The 20,043-nt window shown below is 54.1% G+C and overlaps 1 protein-coding gene across 7 annotated transcripts in view; it reads left to right on the forward strand.

Annotated features, from left to right (window-relative positions):
• Nucleotides 1-20,043, forward strand: part of LOC101682008 (myosin phosphatase Rho interacting protein) — a 147,262-nt gene that overhangs the window by 70,858 nt on the left and 56,361 nt on the right. For all 7 annotated transcript variants that reach the window (XM_045083628.1, XM_045083632.1, XM_045083631.1 and 4 more), the window contains exons 4-5: nucleotides 11,062-11,213; nucleotides 16,099-16,183. In XM_045083628.1, the coding sequence (XP_044939563.1) occupies nucleotides 11,062-11,213; nucleotides 16,099-16,183 (237 nt within the window). The remainder of the gene's footprint in view (nucleotides 1-11,061; nucleotides 11,214-16,098; nucleotides 16,184-20,043) is intronic.

The following is a 20,043-nucleotide window of genomic DNA, read 5'->3' on the forward strand; positions in this document are numbered from 1 at the left end:
ATGTGAGGTTGCCTTTCTTCCCGACATGGGAGTCCAAGTTGGCCTGGACAGTTGGTTCTTTGTGAGTGTGAATACGTGTGTGTGTGTGCAGGTATATATAACACGACACTATCCTGTCAGTGTCCAGTTCGGTGACATTCAGTGTATTCACATGCTTGTGCAACCCTCATCATCACCACCACCCATCTCCAAAACTCTTTCATCTTCCCGAACCGAAACTCCATAGCAGGTAAACACTAATGTTTGTCCTTTCGCGTCTGGTGTATTTCACTTAATAAAGTGTTTTTAAGTTCAACCATGATATCCAATGTATCCAAACTTCATTTCTTTCTATGCCTGAATAATAGTCTCTCGTATATGTATGCCACATTTTGTTTATCTGGTCATGCATCAGTGGGCACTTGGGTTGTTTCTGCCTTTTTGCTATTGTGAATAATGCTAAAATGAGCATGGGTGTACAAACCTCTCCTCGAATCCCGTGCTTTAGTTCTTCTGGGTATACATCTAGAAGTGGGATTGCTGTGTGATATGGTAGTTGTGTACTTAATTTTTCAAGGACCTGCCAAACTGTTTCTTTCAGTGACTCAACCGTTTCTCTCAGTGGCTCTACGATTTTATCTTCCCACTAGCAGTGCACAGTGTCTCAGTTTCTCCTCATTCTTGCCAACAGTTGTTATTTTCTTTTTTTAAATTAAAGCCATCCTTGTAGGTTTAAAGTGGTATCTCTTTGTGGGTTTAGTTTGCATTTCCCTAATAATGATGTGTCGAACATTTCTTCGCGTGCTTATTGGACATTTGCTTATCTTTGGAGAAATGTCTATCTAAGTCTTTAAGCCTTTTATTGTTTTTTTGGTTTTTTTTTTTTTGCCCTTCAGTTTTAGGAATTCCTTATATATTCTGCACATTAATTCTTTATCAGATCGTGATTTGCAACTGTTTTCTCCCATTCTGTGGGTTGCCTTTTCACTCTTGTGATAATGTTCTTTGACACACAGAAGTTGTGGGTTTGTTTTTTTTTTAAGATTTTATTTATTTATTTGAGAGAGAGAGCATACAAGCAGGGGAGAGGGAAAGAGAGAAACAGGCTCCCCACTGAGCAGGGAGCCGGATGCGGGGCTCGATCCCATGACCCTGGGATCATGACCTGAGCCGAAGGCAGACACTTAACCAACTGAGCCACCCAGGTGTTCCTCAACACACAAAAGTTTGTTGCCTTTGCTTTTGGTGTCATATCCCAGGAATCATACCAAATCCAATGTTAGAAAGCTGTTGGCCCTGTCTTCTAAGAGTTGTCTATTTTTTGCTCTTACGTTTAGGTCTTTGATTTACTTTAATTGTCATATATGGCATAGTGGGCCCTTGATTCTTGTGGAATCCTGCAGCCGTGCGGGTTGGTGGGATGAGGAGGAGAAAAGGTGTTCTTCCCTGTGTTCCCTTGCCTCCAGTCTTAGGAGCAAGGTGAGCCTTGGTTGAGTGGCGATGGCTTCCCAAGGAGAGCTGAGGGCCCTTGCCTGCTTGGCAGGAGCCTGTGCTTCTCTGCTGTGCAGTCAGTGGCCCAAGCCAGCAGGCCCGTCTGGCACAGCAGGTATGAGAAGGAACTTCCTGGCATTGGCAGCGAGTGAAAAAGGTCCTTGTTGTATTCTTTTTTCCCTCAAAAAAAAAAGAAGCTTAGCCAACCCTAACAAGGCCCCACAAAGGCAGGGAGGTTGGCTGCTTGACAAAGCCCCGAGTGGGTCATTTCCACAGCACCTCTGCACGTACTGTGTTGGGCTAAGCAGCCCCTCTTCTCTTCTGCAGCTCCCGGGCTACAGCCCCAGTGTGGCCATGGCCCTGGGCACAGCTCTTCCCGGTGCTGCTTGGGATTGGCAGACGTTCCCCTGTCTTTGGGCCCCTTTCTGCTGAATGCCTCAGAAAGCCCAGCCCACTCCTGGATGGGGCCAGAGCTAAATCTTGAGAAGGGGACCTCCTAGGGATGGGATCACCTGCTCATTGAGTATCACCGCTGGCAGGAGGTACCTCCCAGCAGAGTAAGTGCTCAGCCCTGTCCTCTGTGCCGATGACGCATGTTGTCAGTGGCTGGTAAATGGGATGTTAGCTCTTTGGGGCTGGTTGGCTCTAGCCGCTGCAGTTGAGGTCAAAGTGCTGAGGTAGGTTAGGGTTTGGAAAGCTGGGCTCCAATCCTTGTGCCTGTCTGGGCCTTGGCTTCCATGTCTGAAATGTGGGGCAGAGGGACGGGTCTCAAACACCCTGTGGGCCTGGGCTGGAGGCAGCGGGCTGTGCGGGTTCTTCCTGCAGGAGTCTGAGTGAATTGAAGCGCCTCCTCTGCCAGCCGCACATCATGATTATTTCTCTACCTGAGCCATGTTTTGTTTTGTTTTGTTTTTAAGTATGCAAATAGTTTTCTTTTAGTTACAGGACTATACAGCCATTGCCATGATCTAATTTTAAGAACATTCCCCATACCCCATGCCAGCCAAAGGAACCCTGTACCCCTTACCCATCACCCCTAATCTTCCCCAGCCCCCGGCAACCACTAATCTATTTTCTGTCTCTATCCATGTACTTTTCTGGCCATTTCCTATAAATGGACTTATGCAGGATGGCTGCACCCACCTCTTGCCTTCAACTTGATCATCTGCTGGTTGCAACAGTCCCGGCCCCAGGAGTCATACTTATAGACTACGGGCCCCTGGAGGTCAGGTTCCCTTTCTGGGCCCTGCCTCTCCTTCAGGCCAGCTCCTACCCTTCATGCCCTTCAGACAGTGGAGGATTTGTTACGCTCTCACCTTTGCACGAGGAGCGTCCCACTGTCCACTTAACAAACATGGGATTTGGTAAGGTTGGGTATTCCAACTTGATAAGTGAAACATTTATAATATTTATTATGTTACATATGCTTTAAAATATTTATAAACAAAGCATAGTGTTTATATAGTGAATCTGCAGTATACATTTAGAGTGGTTGGTTTGTTTCATATATTATTCAAAAATATGTGCTAAAGCTGGGCCAGCGTAGACATATAGAGGGAAATCAAATTTATTTTATTGAGGACCTTACCAGCTAGCATGGAGAACAGATGGGCAGACCCATACATGGACCCAAGGCTACATGTAGGGCTCTTCCCTTCAGAGAGGACGGGGTGATCATCCAGGAGGTAAAGGATGTGAGGCAGACATCTGGCAGGAGATGACTCTGAAGGAAGCTGGCCTGTTTCTCCGTGGGTCACCTAGGCCCATGAGGAAGGGGCTCTCAAGAGCCTCAAACACAGGGTGGAGAGCTTGGGCTTGAGCCCGGGGGAGCAGCTAAGGCACGGCCATGTTCATGCTCATGGAAGGTTCTGGGGCCAGTACTGGCAGCCACAGGGGGCCCACCTTGCCCCGGGTTCTAACTGCTGAACAGTGCTGAGGAACTAAGTGCCATGCCTGGGAGAGGAGAAGCCATAGACCTTACCACTGGATGCCAGATGCTCCTGTTATGCCTCCCCCAGAACACATCGCAGGTTTGAGACTCCCATCTGCCTGGCTTGATTTGGACCAGTGGGCAGTGGGGTGACTGTATGGTGGGCAGTAGGAAAGACGTGGATGCGACACTCAAACATGGGCCTGCCTGTGCCTGGGAGTGGATGGGGACAAAGGCTGACCACAGTGCAGGTCAAGTGTCTGGTGCTCTAGAGAAGGATGAACACCCCAGGGCCTTGAGATAGGGACCAGGAGGCACAGAGAATAAATATGAGCTACTCTGCTGCCCTTGGTTTGGCCTGTCATTTTCAAGAGCCTCCTGGTGGCCATCTTGGGCCAGCTGCTGGCCTCCAGTGTGGGCATTGAGGCCTGGCTTTGCCTCAGTTCTCAGGGAGAGGATGGCCAGTGGTGCCTAGAGCTCCCTCCAGTCCAGCCAGGCCAGTTCTCGTCTTCACCCTGCTGGCCTCTTCTCTGTCCCCAGGTAGGAGACAGATGTGCCTAATGCCTTCTTCCCTTTTCCTTGTGGGAAGCATTCAGAGAAAATGTATTGAATAAATTGTCTTCTTACCACCACCCCGTTGCTTGGTGGGGACTGTGTGTGTGTGCGCACTGAGAAACAGCAGGGGAAGCAGCCTGGGTTTTGTGCCAACCCTTAGCCCTCACTTCATCTGAACAGTATCCTCTCTAGTCTCGTGGCAAGCTCTGTGAGGTGAGGGATTTTTTTTATTGTGGTAAAATACACATAACAAAAAAACTACTGTATTAACCACTTCAAAGTGTATAGTTCAGTGGCATTTAGTATGTTGGTGAAGTTTTGCAACCATCACCACTATCTAGTTGTAGAACTTTCTCATCATTCCAAACAGAAATCTCATACCCATTAAGCAGTCACTCCTCATTCCCCACTCCCCCACTCATCCCCTAGCAACCATTAATCTGCTTTCTGTCTCTGTGAATTTGCCTATTCTGGATATTTCATCGAAACTAAATTATACAATGTTTGTCCCTTTGTCTCTGGCTTCTTTCACTTAGCGTAATGTTTTCATCTACATTGAAGTGTGTGTCGATGTTTCATTCTTCTTATGGCTGAATACCATTTTATTGTATGGCTAGACATTTTGTTCTTTCTGTTTTTGACTTTTTTTTTTCTTTAATTATTTTAGAGAGCTCGAGAGTGTGAGTGCAGGGAGGGGCAGAAGGGGAGGTGGAGGGAATTTGAAGCAGGCTCTCTGCTGAGTGATGGAGCCCAACACTGAGCTCGATCCCATGACCCTGAGATCACAAACCAAGAGTTGCGTTCTCAGCCGCCTGAGCCACTGAGGCGCCCCATCCATGCATCCACTAATAGACATTTAGGCTGTTTCTACCTTTTGGCTGTCGTGAATAGTGCTGCTACGAACATTTGTGTATGTTTTGTTCAGAAACCTGTTTTCAGTTCTTTGGGGCGTAAACTTAGGAGCAGAACTGCTGAGTCATATGGTAACTCCATGTTTTACTTGAGGAATCTCCAGACTGCTGTCCACAGCAGCTGCTCCATTTTGCATTTGAAGTAAAGGATATTGTTAATCCCATTTTACACTTGTGGAAGCTGAAGCTTAAACTTTGCAGCTTGCCCAAAGTGACTTTCATGGTGATTGGCAGAGCTAGCATTCTGTTCTGAAGGTGGTGCTCTTCTTGGCTCATAGGCACTGGAAACGTAAAGCCCAGAGGCTACATTAGATTCTCGAGCCTTTGTGGGGAAGAAGGGCCTGGGAGCACGGTCATGTTTGGTTCCCCCCTCCCAGGGTGATGGGTCCACAGCTGATAAGTTCTCCATGCCGTAGGCCCCAGCATGGCTGGCCCAGCCTCCTCCTGTGGGCAGAGTTGCAGCAGTTAGGGTTCATGCTGGAGTCCTGAAGGGCAGGAAGGGGTGCAGAGTCACTTCTTCCTTCAGAGGAGGCCGTGTGAGATCACAGGCACAGACAGACCTGGCATCCGACGCCGGGCAGCGAGGCTGCAGGCGCACCCTGGCCTCGGGGCTGCTGTGTGCGGCTGGCAGCTCCGGTGTGGGGGATGGCTGTGAAACTGCCCAGTAAGCCCTGAGGACTGTGGGATTTAGGGGAGGCTGGCCACACGCCTGGCCAGGGAACTTCGCTGGCTTCTGGCAATGCAGGCAACGGGAGGAAAGCAGTTCGGCCTGGCGGGCACCTAAGCAGCTCCTCATCCCTCCCTGCTGCCCTGAGGCCCCTGGCTGAGGTTGGGGGACGCCTTCTCTGAGCTGCCAGAGGGGCCAGTGGGGGCTTTTGCTCTCCGATTCAGGGTGGTTTCGTGGTTATGTCTCAAGACTCCTTTTCCATTTTTCTTTCCCGTTTTCTCTGAGAACTTGGACTTTGAGGCTATCCATCTAAAGAGAGCTGCGTGCTAGGGAGAACTGTGGGCTTGGAGGGCGGGGCATCAGGTGGCCTGTTCTACACCTGCATGGCATTTGGTGTCCACCTCTTGTGAGAGGGACTCATGATTTGTTCGAGTCAGGACTCTGAGCAGTTTGATAGTAGGAAGAGCCAGAGACAGTCTCTGTGGTCCTGACCAGCATGTGTTCCTCTCAGGGCATGGGGTTCCAGGGGCGCCTGACATGGGGTGCAGTACTCAGAGAAGCTCCCCACGGGACACCTTCCTTCCACAGAAAATTCTGGTCTGACCTCCTTTAATCCTCAAGAAAGGATGTATGTGGTCTCTCCCTGGACCTGGCTCAGGTGGCCTAACCAAGCCTTTGGTGTGGCTGCCCAGCCAGCCTCTGTACAGGAGCTTATGGGAGCTGCTTTCCCCCTCTCTGAGGAGGGCAAGGGAGCTTGTGTTACTGCCTAGGCCGTGTCTGATCCTACTGGTTCGGCAGTAACCCTCGGCCACACTTGTCCTGGGTGACCCCAGTGGGTTCCAGGGCCCTTTATCCCTCTGGGCCCCACTTACAAGCCATTACAGTGCCTTCCTCCTGAGGCTGTCATCAGGGTGAACCTGTAAGTTCTTATCCAGGGCCCTGGCCGACCCTAGAAGACCGTTGGGATTATTCTTGCCCCGGTGGCTCCTCCTGCAAGGAGAGTCTTTTTGGCCTACCTGGAGCATACTCACGCCTACTTCTGGCAGTGCACAGAGGTGCTGGCTGACTGCTGTCAACGAATAGCACTGCTTGTCCTGTTCCTTAAGTGGGTCGTAGGGAGTGTGATGGAGCAATAATACGGAGTACAGGACAGGTGGGAAAAGTCTTGATCCCTGATTTTTCATTCTGTGTGTGTGCATGCCCATACACCTGTTCTTCCCAGCATGAAATGTGTGATTCTCAGTCAGTCGTGGACAGATAGTTCTGAAATACACGAACTGTTGCAGGACCTGCAGTGCACTGCGTTGGCCTTCACCTTGAAAGGCACTTTTGACCTTCAGATTCTGTGAGCACTTCCTGGCCCTGGGTGAAAGCCTTTGTTTCTGTGGGTCTCTGATTGGAGAAGTGGGCCATTCTATCCAAGTTTTACCTGACCTCTGGTTGTATAAGCACAGCTTCCTGGAGGAAAAGGGTCCCCACCTGTAGCTGTAAATGGCACCTCTTTGTACTTCTGTCCTACTCTCCTCTTCTATCTCTCTGAGCGAAGCTTACCTTCCAAACTTCCAGGATCCAACAAGAAGTGGAGGCTACCTGTTTTCCCCAAAGTGCACCTGGGGAAGGGATGGGGGTGGAGGGTATCCAGGGGCTAAGGCTTTTGTAGGAGGATCTTTCAAAGCAAGCATCTGACAAGTGCCCAGCTACAGTGGACAGAGGTTTCCTTGGCCTTTTGTGGGCCATTGGGCAGATGACAGGAGGGCTGGGTTCTCAGCAGGATGTCATCACATTCCCGGAGAGAGGCCCTTGTCTTAGTCCTCCGGCTTGGTCATTTTATGCTTATGTGGTCTCCGGCCTGGGGATTTGTTGACACTGCCGCAGCTCTGCCATCTTAGCTGGTGTCGTGTGGAGACCAGAAGAGGACTGGAAACCCCCAGATGGCTAGAGGGCCATCTGGTGACATTGCTGGCTAAAGAGTTAACCCATAACTTCGCAACACAGCTGAGCTCGAAGGCCTGCAGATAGCCATCCCTTTTTTGAAATCGAGCAAAACTGGGTGCCGCTCAGCCTGGTAGGAGGCCTGGATTCTTCACAGCTGGAGGTGCGAAATGAGAGCAGGGAGCTTGTCAGATGGAACTGGGTCTCTGCGGATGGCATGGGAGCGAGGACACCCCTCTGGCTGGATTTGGGTTGCGGCCTAGATATCTGCCCTTGCTCTTCAAGCAGAGGGGCTGGCCAGCTGGGAGATGGGTTGTCAAGGATCCATTCTCTCCTCCATGCTGAGAATATGGACGGGTAGGACCTGCTCCTGCTCTGAAGTGGGGAGGGCCACACCTGGGCCTAGGGGCTCTCTGGAGGCCCTTGGCTAAAGCACCCAAGCTCTGGGTGCAGGAGTTGTGGTTGAGCACAGACTAACGAAGGGGCAAATGGGGGTGGCGGTACAGACAGCGTCATAGGAGTTTGGGAGTCGTCCGTGAGAGGACGCACTGGCCCGGGGCCTGGCCTTCGGTACCCATCTGAGACAGTGAGCCACTTCACGGCAGGTGGCACCGTTGAGACTCAGGAGGAACTATTTCCACAGCACCTGCCTCTCCTCCCTCTTCCCTGTATGCGACAGCGTTAGATTATGCCCACCTCATGAGTAGTGTTTAAGGAAGCCTGAGAGAGGTTGTAATCACAAGACACACAGGTAGTAAATAAATGTTCATTTCCTGCAACTGTAGCTTGTTGTTTTTGCCTTTGATTGACACCTCTGAAGGCTCTTCTGGAAGGAGGGAGAGAACTCATTTTGTATACGTTAACAACTGAGGCCCAGAGAGGTTGTGGGATGTCTAAGGGCCTGGTTTGTAACTAGGTCCCATGACCCTGTTCCGCTGCAAGGCTAGCTGGGAAATCTCATCACTAGCTTCTGGCCACGTGTCCAGCAAACCCAGTGACTGTGCATGAGGGAATGACGAGCAGTTTCATGACCACTGAGCCCTGGAATGGTAGTTGCTAAAGATGAGCACGTGCCTTCAGATGGCCCACTGGAAAGTATAGGAAGAAAAGAGTATTAGAATTTCTGTTGGCCTGTTTTACTGTCACTGTTTAGCTTACCTGTGTGTGTATGTGTGTCTGTGTGTGATAGTTTATAAGGTATTGGCACAGATAACTTAATCCATGCATCCCTGTGTCATAGGTGGGCATACACTGGTACCTGTGACACCCATGAGTCCAAGCACTGGGTAGGCTATCAAGGACAAAGGAGGAAAAGTCACCCTGGAAGAGCTCCTCTGCCCTCCCCTCTCCCGCTCTGGGCTCTGTGTTCCTGCTCATGGCCCTAATACTCACAGCAACCCGTGGTGTCAGTGTCCCTGTTTCATATACAAGAGGACCCACCCCAGAGAAGCCTTGGGAGAAGCCACCCCAGGGAGCCTTGTCGGTACTAACTGGGAGCGTGTGCCTCTGCGTCGGGAGGCTAAGCTGAGAGAGCAGAGGCCATGACCCCTAGTTTGCCCAAAGAGGGTTCAGATGGGGCAGTGGCATGATGCCAGAGAAGACCTGGGATTAGAAATTCTGAAGAGTAGGACTGGAACTGGAACAAGGCGGTGGGGAAACCTAGGAGGCCTTGCCCTGGGTTGGAGGGGTGCTTTCTTGAAGCTGTGGGAGGAGCACTCGTCTGGGGAGGGGGACTCAGCCTCTACATGCTCATGGGTCTCCCCAGCCAGAAGACCAGTGGGTGGGTCCCAGGCCTCCCCCCTTGTTCACTGCTCCTGAAGAACTCCTTTGGTTGGTTGCAGGATAACCCAACAAGCCCCCTTTCCCAGCTCAAGGACTCTTCAGGAGTGCCCAGGAGAGACCCTCCAAGGCTGCTTTCCTGAGGAAGAGCATCCTAGCATGTGTGTGGCCCACCCTCACAAGTGGGACTCGGGCCCGTCTCCTAGCCCCAGCTGAAGTCAGAGGCCTCCCTGTTCTCTCACAGCTGGCTCACCTGCCCTGCTACCTGCATTCTGAGCTGTGCCCAGAAGGTCCATAACGAAAGGGTTTGGGGAGTTGGGAACCTTACTTCCTTCCCCTCCTGCGGACCAGAAAGCCAGCAGCCATGCTGGGTGAGGGCTCTGGCACTCAGTGCTCCTCTGGTCCAACTGCTGTAGTTGGATACCAGGACTTGAGGAGGGGGGTAGCAGTGCATCAGAGATGCTGGTGGGCTGGCCTGGAAAGTACCAGGAAGCTCATATGCACTCCAGCTGGAGGGGGTCTGGGAGCTTCCTGCTTCCTTTCGTTTGGCAGATGAAGAAGGGTTTCTGGTAGCGGTTAGAGTTGGCCTGAGCTTGGCATTCACATCGAACCCAGCATCTTGACCTTCAGAGCAGGCCTCTTCCCCGTGCCCTGGCAACAGGGAGCTTGCAGCCAGGCAGGGCTAGGACCTACCTCAGAGCCTTAGGAGGGAGGTACCTGATAAAGCAGCCACCAGCTGGCCACCGTGGCTATTTCTTCCCCTGCCGCTTTGTCAGGAACCCAGCTCAGGAAGTGCTGAATCCTTAGGGGCCACTCAGTAGGGAAGCTGGCAGCTGCCGGGGAAGTTGGGCAGCCTCCCCACCTCGTCGCTCACACCATCAGGGGTCCTGGCCAAGGCTTCCCTTGCTGGGAGAGCCACCAGAACGGGGCATTAGGGTAGTGCCTTGCCTGACTCCAGGCCAGGAGCTCTTTGCCCTTGGGGTGGTGACAGCCCTGGTGCCTCCCTTCCCTCCCATGAGTGCCTTCCTGTTTGGGGGAAGGTGAGAGGCCAGAGGGTGCAGGGCTAACAGATCCTCTCCAGGAACCTCCTCCTTGCTGCCCCCACCCCCGCAGGAAGCTCCAAATGCCCTCTTTGCTTGTTCTCGGTGTTCTTTTCCTCAGTTCAGTGTCTAACAGTGTCAGAACAGGAAAAAGTTTTTATTCGCTGCTCCAGCGTCAGCTGGGCAGTCCTGCCAGGTGGTGGGGGGTCACCTGCCCTGAGTGGGCTCAGTCTGCCTCTACAGCATCTCTGATAACTGTGGCTCCAGCCTGCCAGCCCCACAGCCCGCCTTCCAGGATGTGGCTTCTCTCCGGTTCCCTCCGTGCCTCTAAAAATAACCTTGCTATTTTGGAACCACCTCCTCTGGAGCTTTTTCTCACTGCTCTCTCTCTCGGAGCTGTAACCCCTGGGAGACCAGACTCTTGGCTGCCTCTGTCCTTCCAGCTGTCGTTAGGGAGCTGTCCCCTTCCTGCCTCTCTCCCTTCCCCCGCTACTAGCTGGGATCTTGTTCTCCTGCTAGGAGGGAATGTCCAGCTGGATGTCCTCTGAGAAGAGCAGGCCTGTCACCTCTCCTCTCTGGGATGGCTAGGACAAAAGTGGGGCCATGAGGGTGGGGACGAGGCAGAGCACTACCCTGTGCCCCTGTTGTAACTGGGGATCTACACAGCTGCCAGAGGGCTGGGAGGGCCTGGGGGTGTGGGGACAGCCCATGCTGCCATACTCTGACCCATGAGTGCTCGTCTCTGCATGACCCCCTGCCCCATCTTCTTCTTTGCAGCCCACAACCCTGCCTCAGGGCACCATCAACATGAACCAGTGCACAGACGTGGTGGATGGGGAGGGCCGGACAGGTCAGAAGTTCTCCTTGTGCATTCTGACCCCTGAAAAGGAACATTTCATCCGGGCGGAAACCAAGGAGATCATCAGCGGGTGAGTCTGCCCAGCACCTCTGCATACCAGCAGGTTCTTGGGCCAGTTCCCTCTGGCACAAATTTGGCAAGATGGCCATCACTTTCTTCCCCACGCGTGTTCCCTCTTCTGAGTCCCCTCTCTCTTCACACCGCCACCATGTACCCGGTCACCACACCAGAAACTGGCCTCACCCTGCACCTGTCTTTACGTCATTCCTGTGTGCTCATACTCTCCTCGTGTCCCACTTCCCCGGGACCCTCCCTCTGCTGGCGCTGCCCCACCTCCAGGGCTGCTGCAGCTTCCTTCAGCCTCTCATTGGTCTCACCACCTCCATTCTCAACCCTCCACCCATGTGTCACTCGACCATGAGGGTTTCAGTCCCCAGAGCACACATGACCTTGCCTCTCTCCTGCCTGAAGCCCTGTGAAGTGCAAGTTCCTTGGTTGGCCCAGGAGGCCCCTTCCCAACCCTCCAGCCTCACCCCCACCACCCTTGTGTCCCTCATTACCGAGCTGCTTATCACTGCACACCCCTGTGCTGCCCACCAGCTGTGTGCCTTCCCTCCCACCCTGCCTTCACTTTGGAATGACCCCTCCGTCCTTCAGCCTGAGTGTCCGCTTTTGCAGGAAACCTGCCCCCATGAGGCACTTGGCACCATCAGCTGGCTTTATGAAAGATGCAGATTGTCTGGGCGCACATCTGGCCTCCTTTAGCCGGCAGTAGGTCCTTGAGCGTGGAGGGCTGTGTCCCATTCCTTGTCCTTGGGGCCTACACACAGCAGTCACTCCAGTGCTGCTATAGACCCTGGCTTCTTTGTCCAGGTGGAAAGAATAGACAGTCCCTGAGTCACACCACTGCACTGGCCTTGCCCTGGTCAGAAGCTTAGGGGAAGCCCTGGAAGGTGGAAGGGGACCCGGGTTTTCAGGTAGCTGACAGTCCAGGCGAGCAGAGCTCCATGCTGCTGAGCTCATACAGCGTGTGCCTTCCAGAAGTCCGTACTCCTGGGCGCATGTTACCAGCTCTGTGCGACCTAGCCCCACAGTACATGCGCAGTGAGCAGGCTCAGCATGCCTGGCCAGGAGCTCGGGCGCTGGATCTTGGAGAATCCCATTGGTCCTTTAAGGCCGAGAAAGCTTTGAGAGAGTGAATTGGGGTGTGGTCGGGGTGGGCGGTTAGGGATCCTGGGCTGATTATTGTAGTGCAGAGTGGAGGGAACTAGGTGAAGCCTTTTGGTTTCAACAAGTAAAAAAACTCTGAGCACTGGCTCAGCTTCAGGATCTCCGGCCAAGGCTGCTGTATGAGGAAGTGAGAACAGTGGTCAGAAGGTCCCCAGGTTTTGCCGATTCAGAAGTTTAAATCCACGCTGTGCCGGGCTGGAGCCGAGGGCCAGAGTTGCACTGTAGAGTGACCAGCGGACCCTCTGCTGGGGCTGCCAGCTCAGCCTGAGTCCTTCATGCTTAGAGAGAGGGTTTGCATTTCTAATTCCTAGGGGCAAACAGCAGGACCGCTTGGCCTCTCCCTCTCCCTGTTCTTAATTGTAGAACTATATGGTTTAGGAGTATAGAGGGCTCAGGGAGCCTGGCCAGCTGAATCAGAGAAGCATAGGACTCTTGATTTTGGGGACGTGGGCTTGAGCCCCATACTGGATGTGGAGATCAGTTAAAAAAAATTTTTTTTTAAATATACAGAGAGAGGACTTTTACAGAGCCCTCATTCTACAATTGGGAGACTAAAGCTCTGGAAATGCAAGAATCCTGATGAAGGGCAGTCTACAGGCATGAGGGACAGCGGAGAACCACTCACTTTTCCCGGCTCACACCTGCTACTGCAGCCCTGTCTGGCAGATAGACAGCTTGCACTGAGGTGCCACTGCCCCGCGGGATTCCTCGGGTGAGACCTAGCCCTCCCGTGAGGTGTTAGGTCCAGTGGAGGATCCTGATTAGCACGAAGTATGAGAAGGGGTGTCCAGGGTCCCCAGGATAGGCTGGGGCATATGTGAGCCAGGGAACCCAAGTTATTGATGTCGTGGTGTGCTACATGGCATGAGGAAATTGACAGCTGACACAGCCTCTGCCAGTTAGCCCAAATCCTACCATCAGGCACCTACCACAAGCCAGGGGACTGCCTGTCCTGATCCCCTCTCCTAAAAACACTGCAAGTACAGGGATGGGGGACTGCCATTCCTGTGCACCTTGAGTAGACAAGGTCATTGGTGGACCAGGACACCAGATGTGTGTGTTCTCTGGGTCCCGCATGTTGGCTGGGCCATCCAGGTTTGTGCGGTGGCTCAGAGGTATACGCAGAGCTTTCCCTGTCCTCATCCCTCCCCATCAGGCAGGGTTTGCCCCATGGCAACCTGTTCCTGTCCCCCAGCAGCAGCATCTTTGTCCTCACCACCCACTGGTACACTAGGCCTCCTTTACAGAGTCACGTCGGGTAGTGTGCTCTGGGGACAGACTTCTGCCTCCATCTCTTCTCCTTCCTCTGCCTCTCACCTTTGGACGCATGCCTCCCTTGGCATCCTCACCACCTGGCACAGTTCCTTTGCCAGAAAATCTCACCTGTGGGCTTTTAGACCCTGAGACCCATCTCCCAAATGAGGTATGGGCTTCGTCTGGGCAGACTTAGAGCAGGGGTAGTTAGAGACAGTCCATCCAGACTTCTTTCTGTGTTTTTCTCTGAACAGAGGCTCCTGAGCCGCCTGAGGCTTCTCATCCAGAGCTGGATGGAGAGAGTTGGTGGTTCTCTTTCCCACTCTCTTATGCCAGGATGGGCCTTCAGGATGTTTGAGGCACAACTTAGCACAGGTCTTTCAGAGGAGGTGGGATGTAAGCAGGTGGGTGGGGACTCCAGCTGAGCTGGGCCTGATCTTTCCCCTTCTCTGTTTTCCTGCCTCACAGTTCTGCCCCCCTCGGTCTCACTCATCCTGGCTCTTCCGTCAGAGTTGCGGAACCCAGCCTACTGTGTCCTGGCACTCACTTCCACCCCCAGTCCCGTGTCCATATTCGCCCCTTGCCTCTCTTCCCTCGGTGTATTTTACACGGTGACACATCCGAAGGACGTGTTACATGCTTCCTGCTGGGCTTCTGTAAGAAACCTTAGTGCAAGGGACATATTCCATCATCTGTCTTGGCCAGCCCCAGCCCACCCTGAGTCTGCAGCCTTCTTTGGGCTGGCACAGGAGCTCGTTGAGCTCTGGCCAGTCGGCAGTGCCACCGCGGTGCAGATCTCTTCCCTCAAGGCCCCGTCCCTCGGGCTCGCCGGTTTGCCTGCTTGCTCGTGTTGCCAATTCACAGCAGCTGGGCCACCTGCACCTGTCTGTCACGCCTCCGTGCTCCTGGGGCCCTGGAGGGTGAGGGGACTTTGTGAAGCAGTCTCTCCTCATCTCCTAAGTAAAGCTCTGAGAGGGGTCTTCAGCAGACACAGCTTCCCGGAGTGCCCAAGGAATGTCAGCCCCTGTGGCAGACCAGAAAGCAGGTCTTTTAATCCCACATGTGTGTGAGTTCCTCAGATTATGTGAGTGAGGCGCTGAGAGTCTGCTCATCTGCTGGCCTTGCAGACACAGTCATGCTTCCTCTTGGTTCGGGGCCAGCCCGCAGAGGAGTGACCCACAGGGCCTGCGCCTCAGGTCTCCATGTGCCCGGAGTCATTCAAGCTCTGGGCAAATACAGAACGAAGCTGAGCTGCGCTCACCCCAGATGCTCTGATTCCCCATGCCCAAACCCCCTTCCCCAGCTCTCAATAGCAAAACCAGCATACCCTCCTGAGGCTGTCCTAGAAGGTCACCGACTGTGACCAACTTTCCTCCCTCCGTCCACGATTTAAGAAGCACCTCGGGGTGCTAAAGACAGGAGCCCTCCTTCCTGACTGGCTCGAGTGCTGGTGCTGGCGGGACAGGCTCTGCCTCACACTGCGGCTCAGCCACCGTCCCGGGCCTGGGGTGACAGCAGGCCCAGCACAGACCCTCAGGGTCCAGGGAGAGTGGGGCCAGAGTCTCCTACAGTACCTACCCCTCTGGAGAAAGCACCCTTCACCACCAGCTCCTCCTGTCCCCCTCCTCCAACCGTTCCAGGTGTTAAGGCCTCCAGTGAGGCAAGCAGTGGACATGTTATGGCCTAATCTGCCCCCTGCTTTCAGAGAGGAGGAGACTGAAGCCCAGAGGCACAGGGAGCTCCCAGGGTTGTGGTTAGAAAGTAGTAGAGCCAGCTCTGTATCAGCCCTCCTGCTTTCAGCCACTGCTCTTCCCATGCTCGCCTGCTGCCTTCCCTGCTCCTGGTCCAGAGGGGACTTTCCCACTTGTGGGCCTTGGAGTGGGTCCCTGGGCAGCTCTGCTGGGTCTTCCCCAAAGCCAAGGTGCCCAGAGCCCTCAGGGTGCAGGTAGGGCCCAGAGGTGAGTGAATGGGTCTGGGAGGTCAGCTGCTCAGCCCCTGGAAGTGACCTGCCACAGAGAACTTAGGTAGCACAGCTGCTGGTTTCCTGTCTCTAGAGCTCTAAATGCTACTCAGTAGCAGCCCATCTGTGCCTTAGCCAAATCTACCATGGGAGGACAGTTTTAAAGCCAAGTCTAAACCCAAAGATAGGGTCAGTGATGGAAACTATGATGTGCTCTGCACATCTATGGCTGGTCACAGGGCCCTCTCCACCTGCACTATGGTCATTGTGGGGTCAGCATCTGGGCCTGGTCCCAGCACAGCTTGTGCTTGTCCTGGGCTGCACTGTCGGCACTTCCCCAGTGGTGGCTGGCTCAAGTCTGGGTTATGCTCTGTCCTTGCTCCACTGCCCAGAGGCCTGGCCACTGGATGGGCACCCTCAAGTAGGAAGTATTGGGCCTGCTGCCTAGACCACCCAGTACGGTTCCCAAGTCCTGAGGGCAGGGATCTGATCCCTCCTCTTCTCTCCCCAGATGGCTAGAGATGCTCATGGTCTATCCCAGGACCAATAAGCAGAACCAAAAGAAGAAGCGGAAGGTGGAGCCTCCCACACCACAGGTAGGTAGAATGGTGTCCATCAGTGGGGCTAGGAGGAAGTAAGAGCTCCCCAGGAGGTTAAAAGACTTCAGAACCCAGCCTAAAATTAGGGGTGAGAAAAAGGATCCAGATGGGAGTGCAGCTAAAGTGGTTATGACCCCTGCATGGGCTCTCCTTCCCTCTAGTGGTCTGTGGGCTGAGGCCTGCATGCTCCTCTCCAGGCCGCAGGGCAGGACCCCCCGCAGGATAGGGTGGCCTCACTCATGTGCTCTGGGTTCACCCCAGGAGCTTTGCAGTGAGGGAGCCGGTGCGCAGTGGCGGCATGATAGCATGTCCGTTCCTTGGCTGTCCTGCCAGCTGCTAGCGAACAGAGGGCTTGCTCAGAGGGGCTGCTTGCTATACGTGGGTATCCTTGTGCAGGCAGGGAGGGTCATAGAGCATCCTGGCTGAGTGAGGAGCTCTCAGGGGACCCTGTTCCTGCTCTGGGCTTTGAACAAAAAACTGGTAAGACCTTGACTTTTGTGCCCCTGCTCTAACTCCCATTTGACCGAAGTGGGGGGTGGCTTGGTTAGGTCCCATCAGCTCTAATCCTTCCCTAAAGGCCACTCTCCTTGTCTGCAGGGACACACGCACCCAGAAGGGCTCTCCGTCTTCCTGCCATGCTCCTCACACTCCTGGGGCCCTGGTGGAGCAAATTAACTTTACTGAGCCTCAGTGAGCTGCTTTATAGAATGGGCCTTTGGACACCCAGTTACAGGGTTGTTGTGGGCATGGAAGGAAGGAATGAGCCCTTGATGGGTGCTCAGCGAATGCTCCTCTCTGCTCCAGACTTCAGTGTTACTGAGTGCTTTCCCTTGCCTGATGGAGCCTCACAGAAACCCCCAAGAGTGAGCAGGATGGGAATGGGGGTCCCTTTGGCATCTTGCAAGGCCCAGAGTCTGGCAGCAAGCCAGCCCATGATGGAACCTGAACCACCCCTGGGGACTCAACAGTCCTTAGTGGCTGCTGTCTGCCTCACTGAGAGGTAGAGGTCCGCCCAGGCAGGACCAGGGGGTGTGTGCTGGCCTGGGTACCACCACCACCAACCCACACCCACCTGCCCCGGCCCTGCCATGCACGGGTCCTGAGGGAGTGCAGCCCTGGGCCCACTTTAAGCTGATGGTCATTGTTTGCCCTCTGTCCACCCTCCCCAACGAGCCTCAGGCCAGCATCCCCTGGAGGGTAGCATACCTGGCGAGAAGTCAGCAAAATGCAGTCAGAGACCTTCCTGGAGACTGAAAGTGGGACTTCGTGCTGGGGAACGGCAGATACGCACACAAATGCCCCAGCACTGCCCGGTTTGAGAGAATAACCCTAGGCAGAGTAATGGCATGTAGGCTCGCTCTGCGTTTCTGTAGTGATGCCGTGGAAGCAGTGCTGGAACAGAGCTCTGGGCTCCAGGTCAGGTGACTTTGCGTGTAGGAGACATGTTTGGCCCAGACCAGGGCACTTGGTTGTGTCCCTCCTGCCTGCCTGTCCCTCCCCCCAGATAGTGCTGGCCAGCCACGGCTGCGCTTCACTTCTGCAGTCGGTAGTGGGAGCCCCGTGATCACACGGTGAGGAGATGACCCACTTCTCTGAGTTCTCTTAGAGCCCAGGTGTCCCCGCCTGCTCTGCTTATTCCCCTTATGAGCCCTGCAGACCCAGCCTGGCAGGGCTCTTTTCCTTCTGCCCCTTGCTCCCAGGAACATCACATATGATTCCACTGGTTTCATCTGGGGGCCCATCTTCCTGTGACTAAGTGTCAGAAGGTCACGTGGGGTCTCTCCAGAGAAGAGTTGGGGATCTCTGGGCAGGACTCCGCTCCACAGTCTGATGCTGAAGGTGTTTGGATGCCCCAAATGGAGCACGGAGGGGATCCTAAAGCTTTCAGGGCCCCTGTAGAGGCCAGAACCCAAGACCGCATATCTGGTCTCATTTCTCTGTGGCCTGAGGGAGTTCTGGATAAAATCAGTAGGGTGAGGAAGCATTGCTGTGCTGTGCCCTGCCCTGGGAACTCAGGCAGGAGCATCCACAGGGTCCCACGTGAACAAGGATGTCTTGAGCAGTTGGGAGTTCCGGTCATAGTCCGCTTTTTGAGTGCTTTTCTGAGAGCAGGCCCTACGGGAGGATGAGGGTCAGGCTGCAGGGGAGCAGATAGCCTATCGGGTAGGGTCAGCGGCCCCGGCAGAGCCAGGACACCAAGGAGACAGTCTAGCCCTGGCCAGGGCCTCTGAGGCCTGAGAGGTGTGGTTTCCAGAGCTGCTGCTTAGCGGCTGTTTACTCCCACGAGGGAAGACTTTCCCTGATACTGAGATGTCTAGAGAGGAGGAGGAGGAGATTTACTCTGGGTGTGACTAAGACAGGAAGGATGGAGATCTTACCACCCTCTCCCCCAGATCCCAGACCTGGGACTCTGACAAGGTCAGGGGCCGCCTGTATCCCCTGCCAGGTGTGTGGGTTGGAAGGTATGTAGGAGCCAGAAGGGGGGGTGTGTAGCCATGTGGTGCTGAGAAATGTATATTTCCCAAGTTCCTTGTCATGGCTCACTGGGTCTCAGGCCTAGAATTTCCTCTGCCTCTTGGGGATCCCTGCCAGCCCACCCCTTCACTATGGGGATCACCCAGGCACCAGAAAGGGCTGTGCATATGCCGTGGGCACTTGACCCATAGCATGGGGCTAAGGGCTCTGGCAGCCTAGGCCGCCCCCCTCCGAAGCACAGCCACCTGCCTCGAGCTCTTTGGCCCTTTCTGGCAACCTCTATGTACACTTGGGCGCAGGCTGTCTTCCACAGAGGGGACGGATTCACCAAGACCAGTCTTCACATCACCCCACACAGCTCTGTCCCAAGCCCACCAGAGCATGCCCAGCCTCCGGTTTCTGGCCTTTGAACAGAAGACTCCGTTGTTGGAAGGGGCCACGGTAGGGGGACCTGGAGTGACTTCTTCTTGAGGGAAGCATTGCTGGGATAAGGATTGAGGGCAGTATGTTAACTGGAGGTCCAGGTGGCCCTAGGGCCAGCTCTCCTGAGATCGTGAGAGCCTGGTTCTGTTGGAGCCCTCAGGAAACTGTCCAAAACCATTGCCATTATATTTTAAGAAGTCCACTTCTTGCAAAGTGGGTCAGAGCTATAGGGACTCTCCTGGGAGCCAGGTCTGTGGGTGGCTCTGACCAAATGGGCAGTTGGGCATGTCCTGGGTCTGTGGGAAGAGGCTTCTTTTTCTTTACCCATCTCATGAGTCCTAGAATCCTTGCAAGGCTAAGGAAAGTTTTGGACCTGATAAAATGCCTGTCTTTTCCCATTGTGATACCTGGTGCCATGGCCTCTCAGTGAGTCCTTTAGATTGCCCATCCAAAGCATTTCCACCACCCCGCTGCTGCTCCTGAGGGTATCAGGTGGTAGAAGGGGCTTGAAGCCTCACTCTGGTGGGTACGTCCTTGTGAGCCTGGTGGGCCATTCTCTCAACCCAGGCAGCCTCCCTTGCGGGGTATGTTGGGGAGAACGGGAGAGTGCAGTGGTGCCCCAGAGCCCAGCACGCAGTCCGTGCTCAGTGGCTGTCTGACAGCCTGCTGGTCGATACCGGGTCTGTGCAGGTGATTCATGGACACAGAACCTGTGTCCGCCTTGCCAACGGTCCCTACTCAGAATTGGGTTAAGGTAGGTTTCTAAAAATGAGGTTTGGCCACCAGGATGTATTGGTGGAAGGTGAGGATTTGTGTATTATCCCCCATGTTTGGTGGAAGACAGCTCTAGGACAGATCATCATCATCATCATCTTCTTCTTCTTCTTCTTCTTTTTATGACAGAGAGAGATAGCAAGAAAGGGAACACAAGCACAGGGGAGCTGGAGAGGAAGAAGCAA

The sequence above is a fragment of the Mustela putorius genome, unplaced genomic scaffold, assembly GCF_011764305.1.
Source record: "Mustela putorius furo isolate JIRA1106 unplaced genomic scaffold, ASM1176430v1.1 tig00000731_pilon_pilon_pilon, whole genome shotgun sequence".
NCBI lineage: Eukaryota > Metazoa > Chordata > Mammalia > Carnivora > Mustelidae > Mustela > Mustela putorius.